Source organism: Bacidia gigantensis (assembly GCF_019456465.1).
Source record: "Bacidia gigantensis strain McMullin 20006 chromosome Unknown contig_255, whole genome shotgun sequence".
Taxonomy (NCBI): domain Eukaryota; kingdom Fungi; phylum Ascomycota; class Lecanoromycetes; order Lecanorales; family Ramalinaceae; genus Bacidia; species Bacidia gigantensis.
Window position 1 is genome coordinate 1,546,049 of NW_025408605.1, and position 17,104 is coordinate 1,563,152.

Sequence of the window (17,104 nt, forward strand, 5' to 3'; positions counted from 1 at the left end):
CTTGCTGCTCATGTCTGTCATCTCACCGTATCATGACAACGAGATTAGCATCTTAAACCCTTATTTTGTACATATTTTGCGACGTAGTCCTGTATTGAACAAGCTTGGTACAATTATCCGGGTCTTTTGTCTGCAGACTTAGTTTATTTTGCTTGATGTGCAGGGTGTGAAATCTTGATCTATGGACAATGGAATGAATAAATAAGGGCCGACACCCAAATGATGTACAGCAAGATGATCGTACGTTCACAGGGGTCAGGTGACTGTCTAGAGTCCATCTTACTTTTAATATCAGAACATGTTTATTATCGTTGATCACTTAATCATCCACGCGCCAAAGATTCCCTCGTATCCTCAAGTCATCCGTCTTCTGATTGAATCAAGGATCATATTTCTCGCCCCAGTCATCCTTCCCATTCTTCTTCAGCACCGTAAGCTTGTCCACATCAACCCCCTTGATCATCCTCGCCTAAGCACTTGATCAGCTCTTGAGCCCAAACTAGACACCAGGCTTCGAAGACAAACGTCATAGAAAAAACTCACATTCACTCCAACCTTCGACGTCCCACTCCCATCCCCCCACATAGCCGCGCCAACAATGAGCACAATACTGCTGCCACAAATCGGGCAGAACTTATGCCCCACCTCCTTCGTGCCCCAGCGGTATTCGCTAATTGAATCTTGGCCCTTGATCCATTCGATGTCCGTGTCGGCATCCTTGGGGTAGACGTTCAGGTAGCCGTTCTTGGTGCAGATGGAGCAATTGCAATTGAATGGTTTGAGTGGTTCGGGTGATGGTGCTGTGTCGGTGGGGAAAAGTGGTGTGACTCTGAAGCGGAGCTGGACGGCGCGGCAATGGCAATTTGCGTCGTACCAGACTTTGTTGTCGTTTGATGTGGAGGTGTCCATTTATATTTTCAATTGGGTAGATCGCTGAGACGGCTGGGTTCGTTCGACGTAGTTGATATGAGAAGGTATCCGTGAGGAAAGACTCCGAATTTTGTTTGAATGCAGTGTGTGAAGCTGTAAGCGCTAGTTGAATGTGCGCCGGTTCATGCAGCCTTGTATGCAGTGTTACAAGAATCTTACTAAATGCTTTGAATTGCATTCCGGTGACCATATCTGGGCAAGCATAAGTTTTGGAGAGTGCTGACTCATGCCACTTGTCGTAGACCGCTAACTCATATCGATGCAAGATCGACGGAAACCCTTCTCCTCACCGGCGCCGGGCCCTAAAGATCTAGCAGCGGAGACCACCCAAAGACCAATATGTGAAGTCCATTATTAGAATGAACTCAATCTCCAAAGACTAAGTGTGGACGCAGAGTCTCTCTAAGGGTTCGCTGTATTTGACCCGACTGACAAAACCAAGGTTGCTCAAGCGGACCTCTGTTATGACGATCAGGCGTCTATATTGCCTTTTATCGATGATGTTTATGTGAATGATCTTTCATGGCAACCTATGCGTGATCAATAAATCGCAAAGAGGCCCCCGAAGGCTTCGTTAGCTTGAAATGATCAGGCAAATGGCAACGCACAATACACATAATTGGGCGGATCAGACGATTCAGCGGCTCTTCGCTTTGCTTTGCCAAGAAAAGTACGATTTGACCAATCACCTCAATGCTGTTGGCCAGCAGACCTAATTTACGAGTGAAGGATGACGTCCAAGCGGCCGATTTCAATTTTCTAAACCCAACAATACCATTAATTGCAAGACTTAGCGCCTTCGATTCTCCCATAATCCATCAACATATGCTAAGCTCGTCTTTATGAGCAGCATCTATGATCAGACGGCACTCGCATAGTGTTCTGACATCAGGCATCATGGTTGCTACGGACTTTCGGCCCTACAAACCATCCGCCTCTAGTCAGCCCAACAGTCAGCCGAATCCTGAGCCTCAATGGTATTTGGCTTGATGAAGCCCAGTCCATCTGTTTCTGTACTCACGTACAGAATGTCAATTCAATCACGCGTTTCCGAGCTTCGCTTTGTGGTCTCTGCAGATTGCACAATTCTGCAAGACTCCACGGATCCCGAATTCCGAGAGTATTGTAAGCGATGGACTGATATCGACCGCAAGATACCAGCGGCCATAGTATTGCCACGAAGGGAGAAAGACATTCAAAACATCGTTCAATGGGCCGTGGAATCATCGATTCCCTTTGTCACGAAGAGTGGTGGATGTAGTGAATGGTCAACGATCGGAGACGATGGCTTCATCATCGACCTTACACTTTACTCATCGGTCGAAGTCAATGCTGAAGCTCGTACTGCAACAATCAAAGGAGGTGTCGTACAGAAGGAAGTTGCTTTGCGTCTTGCCGAGCAAGGCTTGTTCACGGGTTAGCGCCACAATTTCTAAATCCTTGGCTGCGGAGTACGACACGAGATGAGAGCTGACAATCAGATTGATAGCACTGGGAAATGGGAACGTCGTCGGCGTGACCGGCTTCGCGCTTGGAGGAGGCTCATCCATTACGAACTCAATCACTGGGTTCGGATCCGACCAGATCATCTCCGCGCGTTTGGTCAGCGCCAAAGGGGAGCTTTTGGATATCACAAAAGTCTCACAACCTGATCTGCTCTGGGCCATCCGCGGAGCTGGCCACTTCTTCGGCCTCATAACGGAAGTAGTCATCAAGGCGTATCCTTTGTCTCTACTTGGGAGTGAAAATGGTACTATCTGGGTTGGCGCATTTGTGTTCCCATTGTCACGAGCCGAGGAGGTAGCCAATGCTATGAAGATCTTGATGGACGACGATCATTACGCGACATCCGGCTTGATGATGGTCATGGCGCCCCCTCCAACAAGGACACCTTCGCTCGTGGTATCCGCTCGATATATTGGAGAGCCTGCGAAAGCCAAGGAGGCTTACGCACCATTGTATGGCCTGAAGCCACTCGTGGCCAACGGTTCGCAGGTGCCAATCCAAAACACAAGTGATGGCCGTGAAGCAATAGGTGCTAAAGGAGATTTCAAGCATTTTGGTATTGTTGGTCTTCGTCGCTTTGATAGTGCTCGGTTCTTGCAGAGTATCGAGAAGTGGAAAGAGCTCGTTTCCGAATGTCCTGATGCCATCAATACTGCATTCAATTTCCAGTGGGACTCGAGACCAGTCAAGAAGCCCGACTTCGAATCAGCGATGTGCCTGCACGATACTCGATACTGGCAGTAAGTAGAGTCCTCTCGATTGGATGTTGAAACACAGGAGACTGCTAATATTTGCACCTTCTCAGACTCAATCTTATCTGGCACACTGATCCCAATAATCGCAGTAAAGTAGATGCATACAATGAAGAGTGCCTGACTATCATGAGGGGCCCCGATGTCAGCGAGTGGGTTGACTACCAAAATGGCACCAGAACAGGTCCGATCGAGCGTCGGTACAGAGGTAAAGAAAGGCTTGCGAGGCTGCAAGGGCTCAAGAAGGCATGGGACCCTCAGGGCATTTTCACATCTCAATTGCTCAGCTAAGAGAGAGTAATCTGCACTCCAGTAGTCACGAGAGAGACTCGTACCCAAAGTCAAGCCTCCATGAGTTTTCCCCCTTCTTGAGCAAGTAGAAGCGAGAGGATGTAGTAAGCCGGAAGGAAAGAGAATCTAAGGCTAAACATACGGAACCACGGTGTGGCACATGTTGAGATAGCATGTTGAGCCTGCAATAAGCGCTTCATAACCATTCGAAGGACTGAATCTGCAAGTTTGATCTAGAAAGATCCAGACTAGGCCCCTGGAATCGCCCTCCATGTGGCGAGAGCCAACATGAAGACTTTCGGATGAAGGCGTTGATGGACTAGTGAGGAAATCTCTGTGTGGCTGCAGTCTAAATGTCGTACTATTCAATAGATAATGCAGCCCTGTGAGGCGACCAACGTCAATGCCATGCGACAGACGAGAATATCAGAAGTCTAGAACGCCGCCGACCTCCGTAAGGCGGGTTATCTCGCACGGTCTCTGATAAGATCCGGCGCTAGGGATGCCAAGCACCCGAGTCAGTCTTCCGAGAAGCGGCTATGCTAGTCCGTGGATGGCTAGCCTGGCTGGCCAGACCCATCCCCGCATTTCAACGACAACTGCCGTGCCTCCTCCCCTGCTCCGAAGTATCACCAGACTGCCAAGAGAGTCCCAAAGCAGACAAGCAGGATGCTATGACCCCTCCTTCGCAAACAAGCTACGGGTGTGACCGCACGTATGATGCAGGATGGCCTGCAGAAGGGGGCATCTGGCCTTCGCACACGAGCCTCCTCAAACCAATCACAGTGACCGGTAGCCACAACGGGGCTTTAAGCCGCAAAAAAGCCGAGCTCGACGTATGCCAAGGATGGAAGTCGTCCATACAATTATCGCCTTCGTATCAGATCTCCCTCTAGTCGATATCTCGCGTCATATTCTGCTGGGGGCACAGCCATTCAATCTAATTCCGCTGTCGAACAAGCGACTCGCGTATACATCCTAGCATTGATCAAATTCTTCTAGAAGCACACTAGATGGCTTCTAGATCGTCCGGACGATGGAGGACGAAGGAGGACGTCAGAGCATCCAAACGTGGAGAAGGCGGAGATGAAGCATATAAGAAGGCCTCACTCGCTGCTCTTCGGTGTATCCTGCAAGCTGCAATCTGCAAGCAAGTCTTCATTACGTCAACAGACCCTGCATTTCACTCGATAGCAAGCATACAACACTCCCGCCCTCGCCAACATGTTGTTCGGATCCAAAGAAGAGCCAGCAATGGCCGAAGTGCTTGACCAGCAAATTCGCAGGCCATCCAATGCGGAGGCCATGAAGAACCAGCATCGCAAGAGCGTCTCGAACAAAGGCCTGACAGGTGCTTCTGCTCTCACTGTCAGGCAGTCTATCCTTCCCATTACCTTGGTCACCATCCTCTTCTTCCTCTGGGGGTTTGCCTACGGTCTCCTCGACGTTCTCAATGCCAAGTTTCAGACCTCCCTCAACATCACCGCTGCTAAGGCCGGTGGCCTTCAGGGTGCTTACTTTGGCGCATACCTCATCGGTCCTCCAACGTACAGTGGCTGGTTCGTTCGCAAATTCGGATATCGCTATACCTTCATGCTTGGACTTACCATCTACGGCGTCGGCGCACTGATGTTCTGGCCTTCAGCTGTGAAGAGGTCTTTCGCTGGCTTCTGTGGCTCGCTCTTCATTGTCGGCTCCGGTCTCTCAACGCTCGAAACATCCGCCAACCCCTTCATTGCCACCTGCGGTCCTCCCAGGCTTTCCGAGTTCCGTCTCGAACTGTCTCAGTCCTTCCAAGCAATCGGCTCAGTCATGGCACCATTGCTAGCCTCCCGAGTCTTCTTCAAGCAAACAGATCCCCATGATCTCACAAATGTTCAGTGGACCTATCTCGGCATCGCCGTCTTCGTCTTCTGCCTGGCTGTCGTGTTCTACTTCTCACCCATTCCTGAGGTCACGGACGCAGATATGGCGCTGCAAGGCGAGCAATCATCAGGTCTGACCGGCTACGCAGACAAGCCTCTAAGCAAACAATACAAGCTGTTTTTCGGAGTTGCAGCCCAGTTTTGCTATGTTGGCGCCCAAGTCGCCGTCGCATCGCAATTCATCAAGTATTCGGTCGAAAGCGCAGGCATTTCGGACTCAGAGGGAAGTGATCGCTACGCCATTGGTCAAGGTCTCTTCGCAATCGGACGTTTTGCTGCAGCCGGCGCTATGATGGTCATGAAGCCCCGTTGGATTCTTATGGGTTTCATGACAGGTGTGATGGTCTTCATCGCGGCTGCCATGGGCGCAAAAGGTGAAGGAGGTGTCGCGGTTCTTTCTATCGTCCTCTTCTTCGAATCTTGTGTCTTCCCCACAATCTTCACTCTGGCGATCCGCGGTCTCGGTCGACACACCAAGCGTGGCTCCTCCTGGATTGTGGCCTCCGTCAGCGGCGGCGCACTCTTCCCGTCTCTTACTGGGCTGGTCGCGGATCACAAGGGATATCACATTGCTATGTGCGTTCCGCTTGTGGGCTTCTTTGTTGCCTTCGCTTTCCCGATCTATCTTAACACGTTGTGTGCGAAGGAATTGGATGGGTTCCGTGAGACGAAGATTGGGTATCATGACCAAGATGGAACTATTGGTGATATCGTGCATGAGGAGCGCAGAGCATCGGTTGTCAGCTCTGATCCTGAAAAGGGCGCTTTCTCGAAGGAGTACTCCGTATGAGATTGACAAATGATTACGTTTAATTTTCGGGGACTAAGGATACAGGATACACATGGAGAGGGTCCGAGTGGTTTCCCTATGCGATGACCATGTATTTGATGTTATGATAGATCATATTGTTAGCGACGTATATTGCTGTACTTGTCGGCTCCAGATACATACAATTCAATGCTCTATCAAAGAACTCCATCTATACGCATTGTGCTCCAGCGATTTATGAACGCTCCTTCCAAAAGACCTAATTCTACAACAGGGTTAGCGCTGCCGAAGGACAAAAAAATCCGACTCAGAATCAACATTTTCTGAGCTAGCTGTGCTGCCCATGACTACCATTGCAATATATCTGCTCAAAGTCTTCAAGGTAAGGTTTTGTATCGACTGGACTTAGCAATGCAAGCCGAAGGCTCCTGGCTTGATGAGCAAGCTACGACGCCATTTGACGAAAACAACAGAACTTACAACCTTTGTAATGCCTGTCTCGCTTTCTTTTCTCATCTCCGTCCTGGAAAGACTATTAAGCAGCTTCTTCTGTTGTCTTCGTTGAAAATCAGTGGCCGGCATGGCTGTCGTCTTTGTGTAGCAATCTGGAAAAGAATACAGCGGAAATACGAGATAGGGAAACTTCCGGACACGATCAACCTTACATACGTTTTTTACGCGGGCTCGGACTTAAATGTATCATTTTCAATCTATAAATCCAATAATACTAAGCAGATTGCTGGCCATCGCCCTGATGTGCGGTTTAGGCTTGAACCTGTGGGAGGTAGGTCGGTATTCTGACACGATGATTTTACTAACATGCTTTTTCGAGACAAAAATAATCTCTACGACTTTGACATCGCACCAAATACTTCATCGGCTTTGACCCAGAGGCTGGCACTACAATGGCTTCAATGCTGTACGGCAAACCACAGCGAGTGCAACTTGCCCAAAATAAAGAACGGCTGGATGCCTACCCGTCTTTGTTTCACAGGGTCAAAAGAGGACGCCGCTGTGCTTCGGATCATTGAAACCCAGGAAATTCCGCAGCCAGTAGATTACATAGCCCTGAGCCACTGTTGGGGAACTAGTCAAATACTGACTCTCACAACAGCGAATTTAGTTGAATTAAAGGAAGGTGTACCAATTACGTCTCTACCAAAAACATTCCGCGAGGCAATAGAAATTGCAAAGTGGTTTGAAATCACATATCTATGGATCGACTCCTTGTGCATTATACAGAACTCGAATGAGGACTGGCAGAAGGAAGCAATCACCATGAAAGATGTCTACAAAAATGCTTTGCTGACAGTTGCGGCGACTGCAGCTTCAAACAGCTCAGTCGGCTGCTTTTTCGCACGCGATCAAACATTCTATACTGGGATCGAGGTACCCGTTGGTCGAGATGGCCAAATCAATGACAACATGGTAGTATTTGACAAGTGGCTCTGGATAGATGGTATCGGTAAAGCGCCGCTCAACACTCGGGCTTGGGTAGTTCAAGAGCGTCTTCTATCGCGACGAGTGCTCCATTTTGGAGCACAGCAAGTATACTGGGAATGCCTCGAGCTCGATGCCTGTGAGACATGCCCAATGGGGCTCCCAAAGGCCCTCGAGGAGCTTCAACGTTTCAAAGGCATCGGATCTGCTTGCGTAAGAAGCCTTCAATCCAGGAAATACGATATCTTGTATGGAAAGTGGGAGTGCATAGTTAGCGCTTACACACAGAGCAACCTTACACGGAGCACAGATAAGGTCATTGCACTAGCTGGTATTGCAGCTGAGATGGCGCTCATCTGGAAAGATGAGTATCTTGCGGGATTGTGGCGTTCCTGTCTTCCGGAACAGCTCCTATGGAAGGTATCTCTAGAAAGCGCTGGAACTGGTAAAGACTCATACGCAAGGCGGGCTTCGTACCCAAGAGCGCCTTCTTGGTCATGGCTTTCTATTGATGGGCCAGTCGATGTAGATAGCTCCCATGGCAGACCTGTGCTCATTGAGATCATCCGTGCAGAGGCCCAGTGCCCCACGAACGCCGTTTTCACAGGTTCAATAAGCCTTCGCGGAGTGCTGACGGAGGCCTTTTGTGAAGCCGACAAACACGGCTCTGTGAGGATTATCTTAGACGTTCCTCCTCCTGCGCGTAACCTCGCGTTTGGTGAACTTGATGACAAGTATGAGCCACCCCCTGAGAAGATACTGTGCCTACCTATCAACTCTAGCTATTTCCAGATGGACGGAGAGGACGTCATGGTTCTTGAAGGGCTGATCCTTTGTCCATCATCTAACAACGAAGCGGAGTATAAACGAGTTGGATGGTTCTCCGCTAACGGGTGGGATCTTTGCGAGCTCATTGCGGGAGGTCCTTGCACCGAGAGGGCGATCGACCAGCAAAGTGAAATTTCAGAATCTACGGGAGACATCGAGGGCGTGACGCAACACGAAAGTAGTTCAGCACGGTTAGTTCGCCACCTTCCAACGAGAATCTTGACCCTCGTTTGAATCAAGATTCTTGAAGCCGACGAATTTGGTTGCCAAACTCGCAGACCCGAAAAACAGATACACAGCAACAGCCATCTAGACCTCTGAATTTCGGACCAACATCATTTACATGATTAGCTACACTACAACAGGCAAAGCTGCATGCTGTAAGTCCCGTACACTCTGCCGCTTTCTTGCAATCAAGGGCAAAGGATTTGTGATCAGTGGAGGCACAGCATCGAAGAAGCAAGACAGACGTCAGCAGAAAATTACCTAAAACGACCGCGTCGGATGCGATGGAACTCTGTTCGCAGACTACTTGTAGGATGTCACGCTTCGCTACGCTTTGGAAGCCGTCTTCATAGCTGCGAATAGCGTCAGAGGAAATGGCAGTGCAGTCTCTTTCTCTCCAATGATTGCAGACCAGCCCGAACCAATCGGTCTCCGATTGTATCGGGAGTTGCATGTCTTTGATAGACTTATCATACCCTCTAGCAAGATATCCACTAAACAGAGCAATCTGATAATCCGTCTGAGTCTACTTGAAGGCCTAGCAACACCCGATACTCGGAAAAATTCACACGACCCTCTTGGGAAGATTGTACATCTAATGGACATCATGACCTGGCAGCAGCTAGATACTAGATTCAGGTACGCACTTAAGAGTTCTCATCAAAAGTGGTGGTGGAAACACGTTGGGCAGGCTCTAGCTATCTTTCTTGAGAAGTCTGACTATGGAAAAAGCCACCAGGCAAACCATCTCTCATTCTTTGCAAAGGTCATAGCCCTCAATCTAGGTACTTCGCTTGATGTACAGGCAGGCACATGTCAGTGGTCGAGTTTTATGACCGATGATGGAACGCCAATTGAATTGAGCTGGGATTGGGGCACTCCTGATGAGGCTCCATGTATACGCTATTCCATGGAAGCAGTTGGAGTAGATGCTGGTACCGTCCATGATCCCTACAACTCGCACATTCACGGAGACTTTTACAAACAGCTAGTCAGCTCATCGTCCGAAAAACATCTTCCATGGTACGAACATTTTGCACAATATTTTGGATACACGACCACGACACAGGAAGCAAGCGAAGGTCATCGCTCACGTACTTTCTATGCGTTCGATCTCGCCGAACAAGACTCGACATGGAAGGCATATTTCTTCCCAGGTCCTAAAGCAGAGTCATTGAAAAAATCTAATTTAGAGGTCATTCGAGAGGCTATCTCAACGGCTCCCTCTTGTCCAGCGGAGAGGCTGACAGCCCTGCATCTATTTCACGATTGGGCTTCCTAACCTAGCAATTCTTCCCTAGAGCTTGAAATGCTCGCAATTGACATGCTTGACCCCTCTGAAGCACGCCTAAAGATTTATTTTCGCCTTCGTGACACCAGCTTCAATTCTGTCATCGCAGCTATGACACTAGGAGGCAGAATTGGGACGCCACTGCTGGACCATGGGCTCCAGCATCTTCAAGATCTTTGGAATACTCTTTTCGGCCACCACACGTGCGAGTCACACGTCTCGCTTCAACATGTCGACCATCGTACCGCCGGCATATTGTACAATATCGAATTCAGACTCGGCGATGAATTTCCAACCACCAAAATTTACTTGCCCGTTCGCCACTACTGTCCTAGTGACGCACATGTCGTCCTAGCACTTGAGACATTTTTGCGTAGACACAAATATGATACGTATGTGGATCGATATAAAGAAGCGCTAAATACAATCTTGTGAGTCTTCATCTCTCTACAAGGATGGCTTTGCGAAAGCTGACAGCAGGCATTCACTAGTGCAGAAGAAACGATGAAATCAGAGCGTGGCATTCAGACTTACGTCGGATGCGCCATCAAACAAGACGGATCTGTGCGCCTTGTGTCATACATCAATCCTCAGGCTAGCAAGTTGTTGTCTGTAGATAAGTCCCTGGAAAACGAGAAGCCCTGATATTGAAATGTCGGCTACAGGGCACCCCGATTGGAGCGCGTTCAGGAACATAGTGAGCGGTTTTCAGAGTTAAAACTAGTGGATCGTACCGCGATGATATAAACGAGCTGTTGTTTCGATCAGTTTTTTGGGACGTGCATATGGTGAGCACCTGAATGACGCGTACTGCAAGCCGAAGGATTGGGCTGTGTTCCAACCATATCTGGACGTAGCGCTAACCATGTACCGATTCGCAGAGGATACCACTTTCAGAGAATCCTCCAGGCGGTCGAAGTTTCATAAAGCGAGACATTTTTCATCATCCAACAACGTTCATCGAACCTAGTCGGCGCTCTCGAATGATTGACGATAACAAGGAATGAGCCGAGTCACACAATCGAACGCTCCGACCCATTCTCATCGGGTCTTTTGACCTCCTCAACGATATCCATCATCACTCTTGCAACCCTCCCGTCCTTCACGGCGCGATACACCTTGCCGTAGTAAGACCCAACAGTCATCGGCTCCTCTTCCACATCACCTGCACCTCCCTCAGACTGTCCAACTTCCTGCTCAGATGGTGGCGTTTCCAAGCGCGCCGTGCACAGAAACGGCACCTTCAAATCATGCCTCACGAACCGGTAGAGTCTCCTACTGCCTCGTCCAAGCAAGTGCGAAGCATCCACATGAGCCATGTACGCGTCACGATACGCGCACCAAGACTCCCTTAGAGTCAACGCAAGCTCTTCCTTGAACTTCTGCGCCGCCTGCCAAAACGCATCGCTCATCTTCACTCCCGGCAAATCGAGCAGTGCATCCCGCACTCCCTTTGCAATTGCAGGAAACCGATGTTCTGCATCCATGCTAACCGTGTCATCGAAACACTTTAACAGCTGTGCCCACAGTACCTCCTCCAACCCCTTTCGATCCACACCCCCGCAAACATCACCATCCGCGAAACATTTCTCCACCAACACCTTCCACCCAGCCCTCCATTCCTCAAAAAACCCCATCCCTATCGCCCGCAGATCCAACGCCTGACACACCGCGACCGCATGCACCGCATTCAACTGCGCCAGTACCTCCACCGCGGTCGCCGTATACCGCGCCGCCACCAGGGCCAAAGAATTCAAGCTCTGATTCCCCATCTCGGCACACATGACATGATTGACCGGCCCCGCCAGAAAGCCCAATTCCGCCTGCAACGCCGCCGCATAAATATCCGCGCCCTTGAAGATGAAAGACGTGCTTGGGTCCTCGGCGACGAGGTTTGGAGGCAGGCCTCTGCTCGTGGACGGGTTTATCATCTCGGTCAGTTGGGCGAAGAGCATGCGGCCGATTAGATGGAGGGATTGCCGGGTCTTTTCCATGGCGGCGTGAGGGGCGCGGGCTTGGAAGTTGCCCCCGTGGAAGGAAGCGCTGGTGGTGGAGGTGGGGTCGATGAGCGGGTTGTCGGTTGCGGAGTTTAGTTCGATGCTGAGCTGTTGGTGCGCGAGCGTTAGATCTTCGAGGACGGGCCCTAGCCATTGCGGGGCTGTGCGGATGGAGTAGCGGTCTTGACGAAGTGTTTGTGGGAGGTTGCCGCTGTTTTGTTGCGTGAGTTGTGAAGTGTGCAGGAAGGAGAGGACGAGGTTTGCGGAGTCGATTTGGCCGGGATGAGGCCGTGCGTGGGATAGGAAGGGGTGGAAACTTTCTGAGGTGCCGAGGAGGGCTTCTACGCTCATGGCTGTGAGGAGGTGGGAGAGCAGGGCTAGGGTGTGTGCGTCCCAAAGGACCAGGGAACCCAAGGCTGCGGAGACGGCAGTGCCGTTGACGATCGCGAGACCTTCTTTCGCTTGGAGCGTCACTGGCTCGATGCCGGCGGCTGCGAGAGCTGAGTGTGCGGTCCTAATCTTGTGGCTGTTGGAGGATGGGAGGATGCGGATTGTGGGTTTCCCCTGAATTGCGCCGCCGATGTAGGAGAGAGGGCTCAGATCACCCGAAGCAGAAATACTTCCGCGTGTGGGTATCATGGGGATGATGTCTTGGTTGAGTAAGTCGAGGAGTCTGTCTACGATCACGGGGCGGACGCTAGAAAACCCTTTCAAGAGGGAGTTTATGCGGATGGCGATGGTGGCGCGTACGCAGGCTTTGGGGAGGTACAGAGATTCTGATGGGTATTCTGGGGTGGATGTCCATTTATGGAAGGAGGATTCGGTCTCTTGGGAGTGTTGGTTGGCATTTCGGGGGCAATCAGGGCAGTGGGCATCGTTCGTGGGTGGCAGTATTCCATAGTGTAGTTCTCGAATGAGGACGCGCTGAAGTTGCTCTATTTCCTTCGTACGCAGGTGTGCTGTGCCGCCAAAGCCAGTGTTCACGCCATAAATAACGGCTTCCTTGTCCAATTGAGCTTGGAGCGCGTTCCTACTTGCTTCAAGAGCGTCTCTTGCGTTCTTGTCGATCTCGACGTCGCAATTGTAGCTGGATGAGTCTAAGTCGCTGCGTCTAAAAAGGGGAATAGGGCGAAATACCGAGCGATGGCTACAATTTCAGCGATTGTCGCATTGTTGCCATTCAAGTGCAAGGACTTGCCGGGAGCGTTCAATATCTGATCTAGTCGACGCCATTGCTCAAGAACGATCTCACTGTAAGAAGAAGAGGACGCTGTCATCGTCTGAAATAGTCGATACAAGTCCACTGAATGTCGTAGAAGATAGGAAGAACGATCACGAGAAATTAAACCGAGTGTACTGAACAACGTCTCGATGTCTTAGAACGAAGGATTGCGTCTAAATAAGAAAACGACATATGTAAACGCACGTATCTGAGGCTTTCTCGTCGGGGAGAGCTAAAATTCTTCCTTAGATGAAGAGGACGCTCGACGTCATGGCTTGGACCTTCGCCAACAACTGGACTGGGGCGGCTAGGTAGGGTTTGGTCTGGTGTTGGTAACTGAGGGCAGGGTCCAGTAAAGGAAATCTGCTTCTTTGACTTGATGTCATGACGCAATCGTAAAGTAAATAGTTAGGTTGGCTGACTTCTTTTAAGTTGTATTAATTCACTTATATTGATTCTTGTGCACGTTATCTTCTGTCGAGAACGATGCTATCTTGCTTCGACTTCGTGGAAATTGTGGCGCGTAGACATCTCTTTAGGCTGCATCGCGCCATCCATTTCACTCATAAAGTGTGCCCTACCATTTTCGCTCTTCTCTAGATTCTCGGGCTCTGACGTCGCTTCCGCCTTCTTCTGCGACATCTTGTATATGCGAAAGGCAATGAAAGATAAGAGAAAGATTAAGAGAGTACCGAAGGAGACGCCGATTCCTATCCCAACCTTTGCAGATTGACCGAGACCCGTGGTACTAGGTGATTGGGATGTGGAGGCAGGTGCAGGATCTGTTGTTGACGCAGCTACTTGAGAGACCGGGACAGAACTCGTAGCAGATGTTGAGGGACTTGTTTTTGGGACTGCAGAAGAGGTCGAAGATCCAGTAGCCCGGAGGCTACTTACGACGCTTGCAGAAATGCGAGCATGTCCAAGCAGTGGAAATTGTCCATCATGGGCGTCTTCACAACATGTAGTGTTGACGTCGTTCTTAGTCCGTGGGCAGACCGTTGTGTCTGAACAGTTACTCAGCTGCAAAGATCTAGTATTCACTTCTAATTAGACAATGTTATCAGCCCTTGATCCTTCTACATCTTCACAATACAAGCCCTTGGCGAAGGGAGATTTTACCGTAGCCAATGGCGAGGCACGCAGGGTCTTGCCAAACGATATCCGTGCATGAGCGTCTCCAGATGGAAGACCCATTGTCGTACTGCCCAGCAAGGCCATTTGGACTGGCAAGACATAAGCCAGTAGCGTGACATTCCTCCCCATTGTAGCAACACATGCTCGCGCCGACATTCCCATAGCAAGGCCCGCCCGCTGGGTCGAAGGAGCCGTCGAGAAAATAGCACTTATGACTATCTTCGGGTGGGAAGGGAGTAAAAGCGGCAACAAGAAGTGATACACTAGAATGTAATAGTATCTGATGTAGGTTGCGAAACATTTTGGAGCAATAACATTGCACATGAAGGTCAAAAGAAAGGGAAAAGAAGCACTTTTAGAGACAGGTCGTAGATCGACAGAAGACGGGCGCACCAGCCGCCCCTCGCCCCATTCAGGGAGGTTGAGCCTGCATATAGCCTGCAGATGCACCGTGCGAGTCGAAATGAGTACAAGGCTGAAGATTGTGGCTCTTCAATTGGTTAGCAATTGCTCGATTACAGCCCGCTGTAGTCAAGTACTCCGAGCGATAATTGCCCATCATGATCATTCAATCAACATCAGCCCAATTTGACAAGATCAAACACGCAACCCACCCCGTGTTGAGCCGTAGATGGCATTTGATTGGGGGCGAAGTTCTAGATTTAGCCAATCATTCCACTCACATCACTGATTGAGGTTGATACCGAAGCCCCTACATACAGCATAAGATGATGTGCCGTTGCTTGCAAGGCTGGAGAGTCACATCGGAGGTTGTGCCGCTAGGCTTGCCAAGGGACTTCCTTGATACATAGAGGACATCCCTTAGCGCTGTCCTCACCGTATCATAAAACTCATGGCGGCGAGGCACGGTGCGAGTTGACTTCATGCAATATCGATCCATGGACACTTCAGGTCTTTACGTTCCAGAGTACGACTGCTTTCGTCATTCTAACATTGCTTTCTGAATATCATTTGGCAGCGTGGGTGGACTTACATGTCTGACTATCTTCAGACCCACCAACCGTCAACCCAGTGATGATGATCGTTGATAGGTAGGTCAGGCTGGTTGTAGAGTTATGTAGTAGGCTCAATGCAGCGTTCAGGCCACACGATTCGCCTGTGTATCCGTGTAACAACTTCAAACTAAGGGATCACGAGGTTTATATACCAACTCCTCGTTCATGTTGCAGTCATTGCAGAGTAAGAGCTCAATCTGAATGCGTATGTACACTCAGCTAGCGTGACTGACTCATAAAAAAGCCATCTATTCTTTACACTTACTTTCACGCCGCAGTAGACGCTGTTTTGACGCCTTCGATCTCTTTAGCTACACGTCTTCGCCTTTTGCTCAATCAGCAGCTCAATATCCTGCTTTATGCCTATGTAAATATCCACAAGCTCTCGTTTCGTGAACCGAGGTATCAAGTATTCTATATTTCTACAAGATGTCAGCAACAACGCTGTCTTGTGTATAACGTGTCTTCTCAAATCCCTCGAAATCCGCCTTCTGAAGGAGCGGCCCACCGTCCTCTGAGACCTCTTCACCTCAACATACATGGCGGCGCTTTCATTGGTGGGATCCCTGAAATCGACCATGACTTTTGCTCCCAGCTTGCAAGAACCACTGGTGCGGTGGTGGTGAGCGCATCCTATCGATTCGCTCCAAGATTTGCCTTTCCAGCTGCGATTGACGACATCGACGATATCATTGTTTGGCTCCAAATCAATGCGAGGACTCAATTAGGAGCAGATCCTGAATTATTCACCGTCAGCGGCTCTTCTGCCGGTGGAAATCTAGCCTTGGCGGCGTCCCAGAATGAGCGATTGCAGAGAAAGGAGGCAGGTATCAAAGGCGCTGTGACGTTCTTTGCAGCGGTAAGCCATATTCTTATTTTGTTCAACCAAATCAAAGCAAACTCAAGTGGCTGTTACCTTAGATCGACCTTCGGATACCTCCCCAGGAAAAGCCAAAGCCGCCTGGTTTCCCGAAGTACGATCCACTCAGCTTCATGATGCCACTATTCGATGCTTATGCTGGTCCAGCACGGGCAAAGGAAAAGGCCAATTCCCGCTTGAGTCCCATTGTAGCCCCTTATCTGACTTTGCCACCTCATATATTCATGATCGTACCTGAAATCGACATTTTGTTCAACGAGCAAGTGACTTTCTTGCGAAGAGTATTGACTGAAATTGAGGAAGACCCGGGGATCAAAGACAGCGAGCGTAGTATCAAAGCCATGTTCTTCGAAAAAGGATTTCATGGTTGGATAAATCGTAAGTCTTGCATTGGCTAGACATGTTGCAAGACTTGCCATAGCTAATCGTGGGAAATCACAGTACCATCTTTCCTCGTCGGCGATGCTGACAAGAAAGCTGCATTTGGTGCTGCTTGCAATTTTATCCAAGACATTCATCGAAACCATGGCTCTAACTATGGTGAAAAGCAAGACTGATAACAGAAAATTAAATGATCGGCCGGAGTAGGGACAGGAGTTCTGCAAGCTCTGCACCGAATAGAGGGTTCGAGATCCACCATAGAGATCGAGGCTTTATTGCATAATTCCAGTAGCTTCGTATCAGACACCCATCTACTACCAAAGCCCGATGTATAGCAGCGAACGCGACATCTACATGCCAGACTTATTTCAAGGCTCTCTACACATTCATGTCGACATTAGGTTTTGATAGCGATTCGCGCACACATGATCTAATGGTGATGATCAAATTCGTTGCTCAGAGCGAAGCACAATAGTCATTGAAGGTTTGATCAGTCCATATCAATATTGTTATT

The 17,104-nt window shown here is 49.6% G+C and overlaps 6 protein-coding genes across 6 annotated transcripts; 4 read left to right on the forward strand and 2 right to left on the reverse strand.

Annotated features, from left to right (window-relative positions):
* Positions 1–379: 379 nt before the first annotated feature.
* Positions 380–909, reverse strand: KY384_007226 (uncharacterized protein; the record flags this gene model as incomplete). The annotated part of the gene is made up of 2 exons (XM_044815718.1): positions 380–469; positions 544–909. 2 exons carry the CDS (start codon positions 907–909, stop codon positions 380–382), a joined length of 456 nt encoding a protein of 151 aa, XP_044667592.1.
* Positions 910–1,958: 1,049 nt separating this feature from the next.
* On the forward strand, positions 1,959–3,180 carry KY384_007227 (uncharacterized protein; the record flags this gene model as incomplete). Its single annotated transcript, XM_044815719.1, has 2 exons — positions 1,959–2,346; positions 2,420–3,180. 2 exons carry the CDS (start codon positions 1,959–1,961, stop codon positions 3,178–3,180), a joined length of 1,149 nt encoding a protein of 382 aa, XP_044667593.1.
* A 1,523-nt stretch (positions 3,181–4,703) lies between these two features.
* Positions 4,704–6,194, forward strand: KY384_007228 (uncharacterized protein; the record flags this gene model as incomplete). The annotated part of the gene is made up of 1 exon (XM_044815720.1): positions 4,704–6,194. The coding sequence occupies one exon, from the start codon at positions 4,704–4,706 to the stop codon at positions 6,192–6,194; it is 1,491 nt and encodes a 496-aa protein (XP_044667594.1).
* An 884-nt stretch (positions 6,195–7,078) lies between these two features.
* Positions 7,079–9,948, forward strand: KY384_007229 (uncharacterized protein; the record flags this gene model as incomplete). The annotated part of the gene is made up of 3 exons (XM_044815721.1): positions 7,079–7,187; positions 7,288–8,636; positions 8,980–9,948. 3 exons carry the CDS (start codon positions 7,079–7,081, stop codon positions 9,946–9,948), a joined length of 2,427 nt encoding a protein of 808 aa, XP_044667595.1.
* A 1,022-nt stretch (positions 9,949–10,970) lies between these two features.
* Positions 10,971–13,231, reverse strand: KY384_007230 (uncharacterized protein; the record flags this gene model as incomplete). Its single annotated transcript, XM_044815722.1, has 2 exons — positions 10,971–13,041; positions 13,092–13,231. 2 exons carry the CDS (start codon positions 13,229–13,231, stop codon positions 10,971–10,973), a joined length of 2,211 nt encoding a protein of 736 aa, XP_044667596.1.
* A 2,263-nt stretch (positions 13,232–15,494) lies between these two features.
* Positions 15,495–16,766, forward strand: KY384_007231 (uncharacterized protein; the record flags this gene model as incomplete). The annotated part of the gene is made up of 4 exons (XM_044815723.1): positions 15,495–15,513; positions 15,608–16,188; positions 16,251–16,587; positions 16,651–16,766. 4 exons carry the CDS (start codon positions 15,495–15,497, stop codon positions 16,764–16,766), a joined length of 1,053 nt encoding a protein of 350 aa, XP_044667597.1.
* Positions 16,767–17,104: the final 338 nt, after the last annotated feature.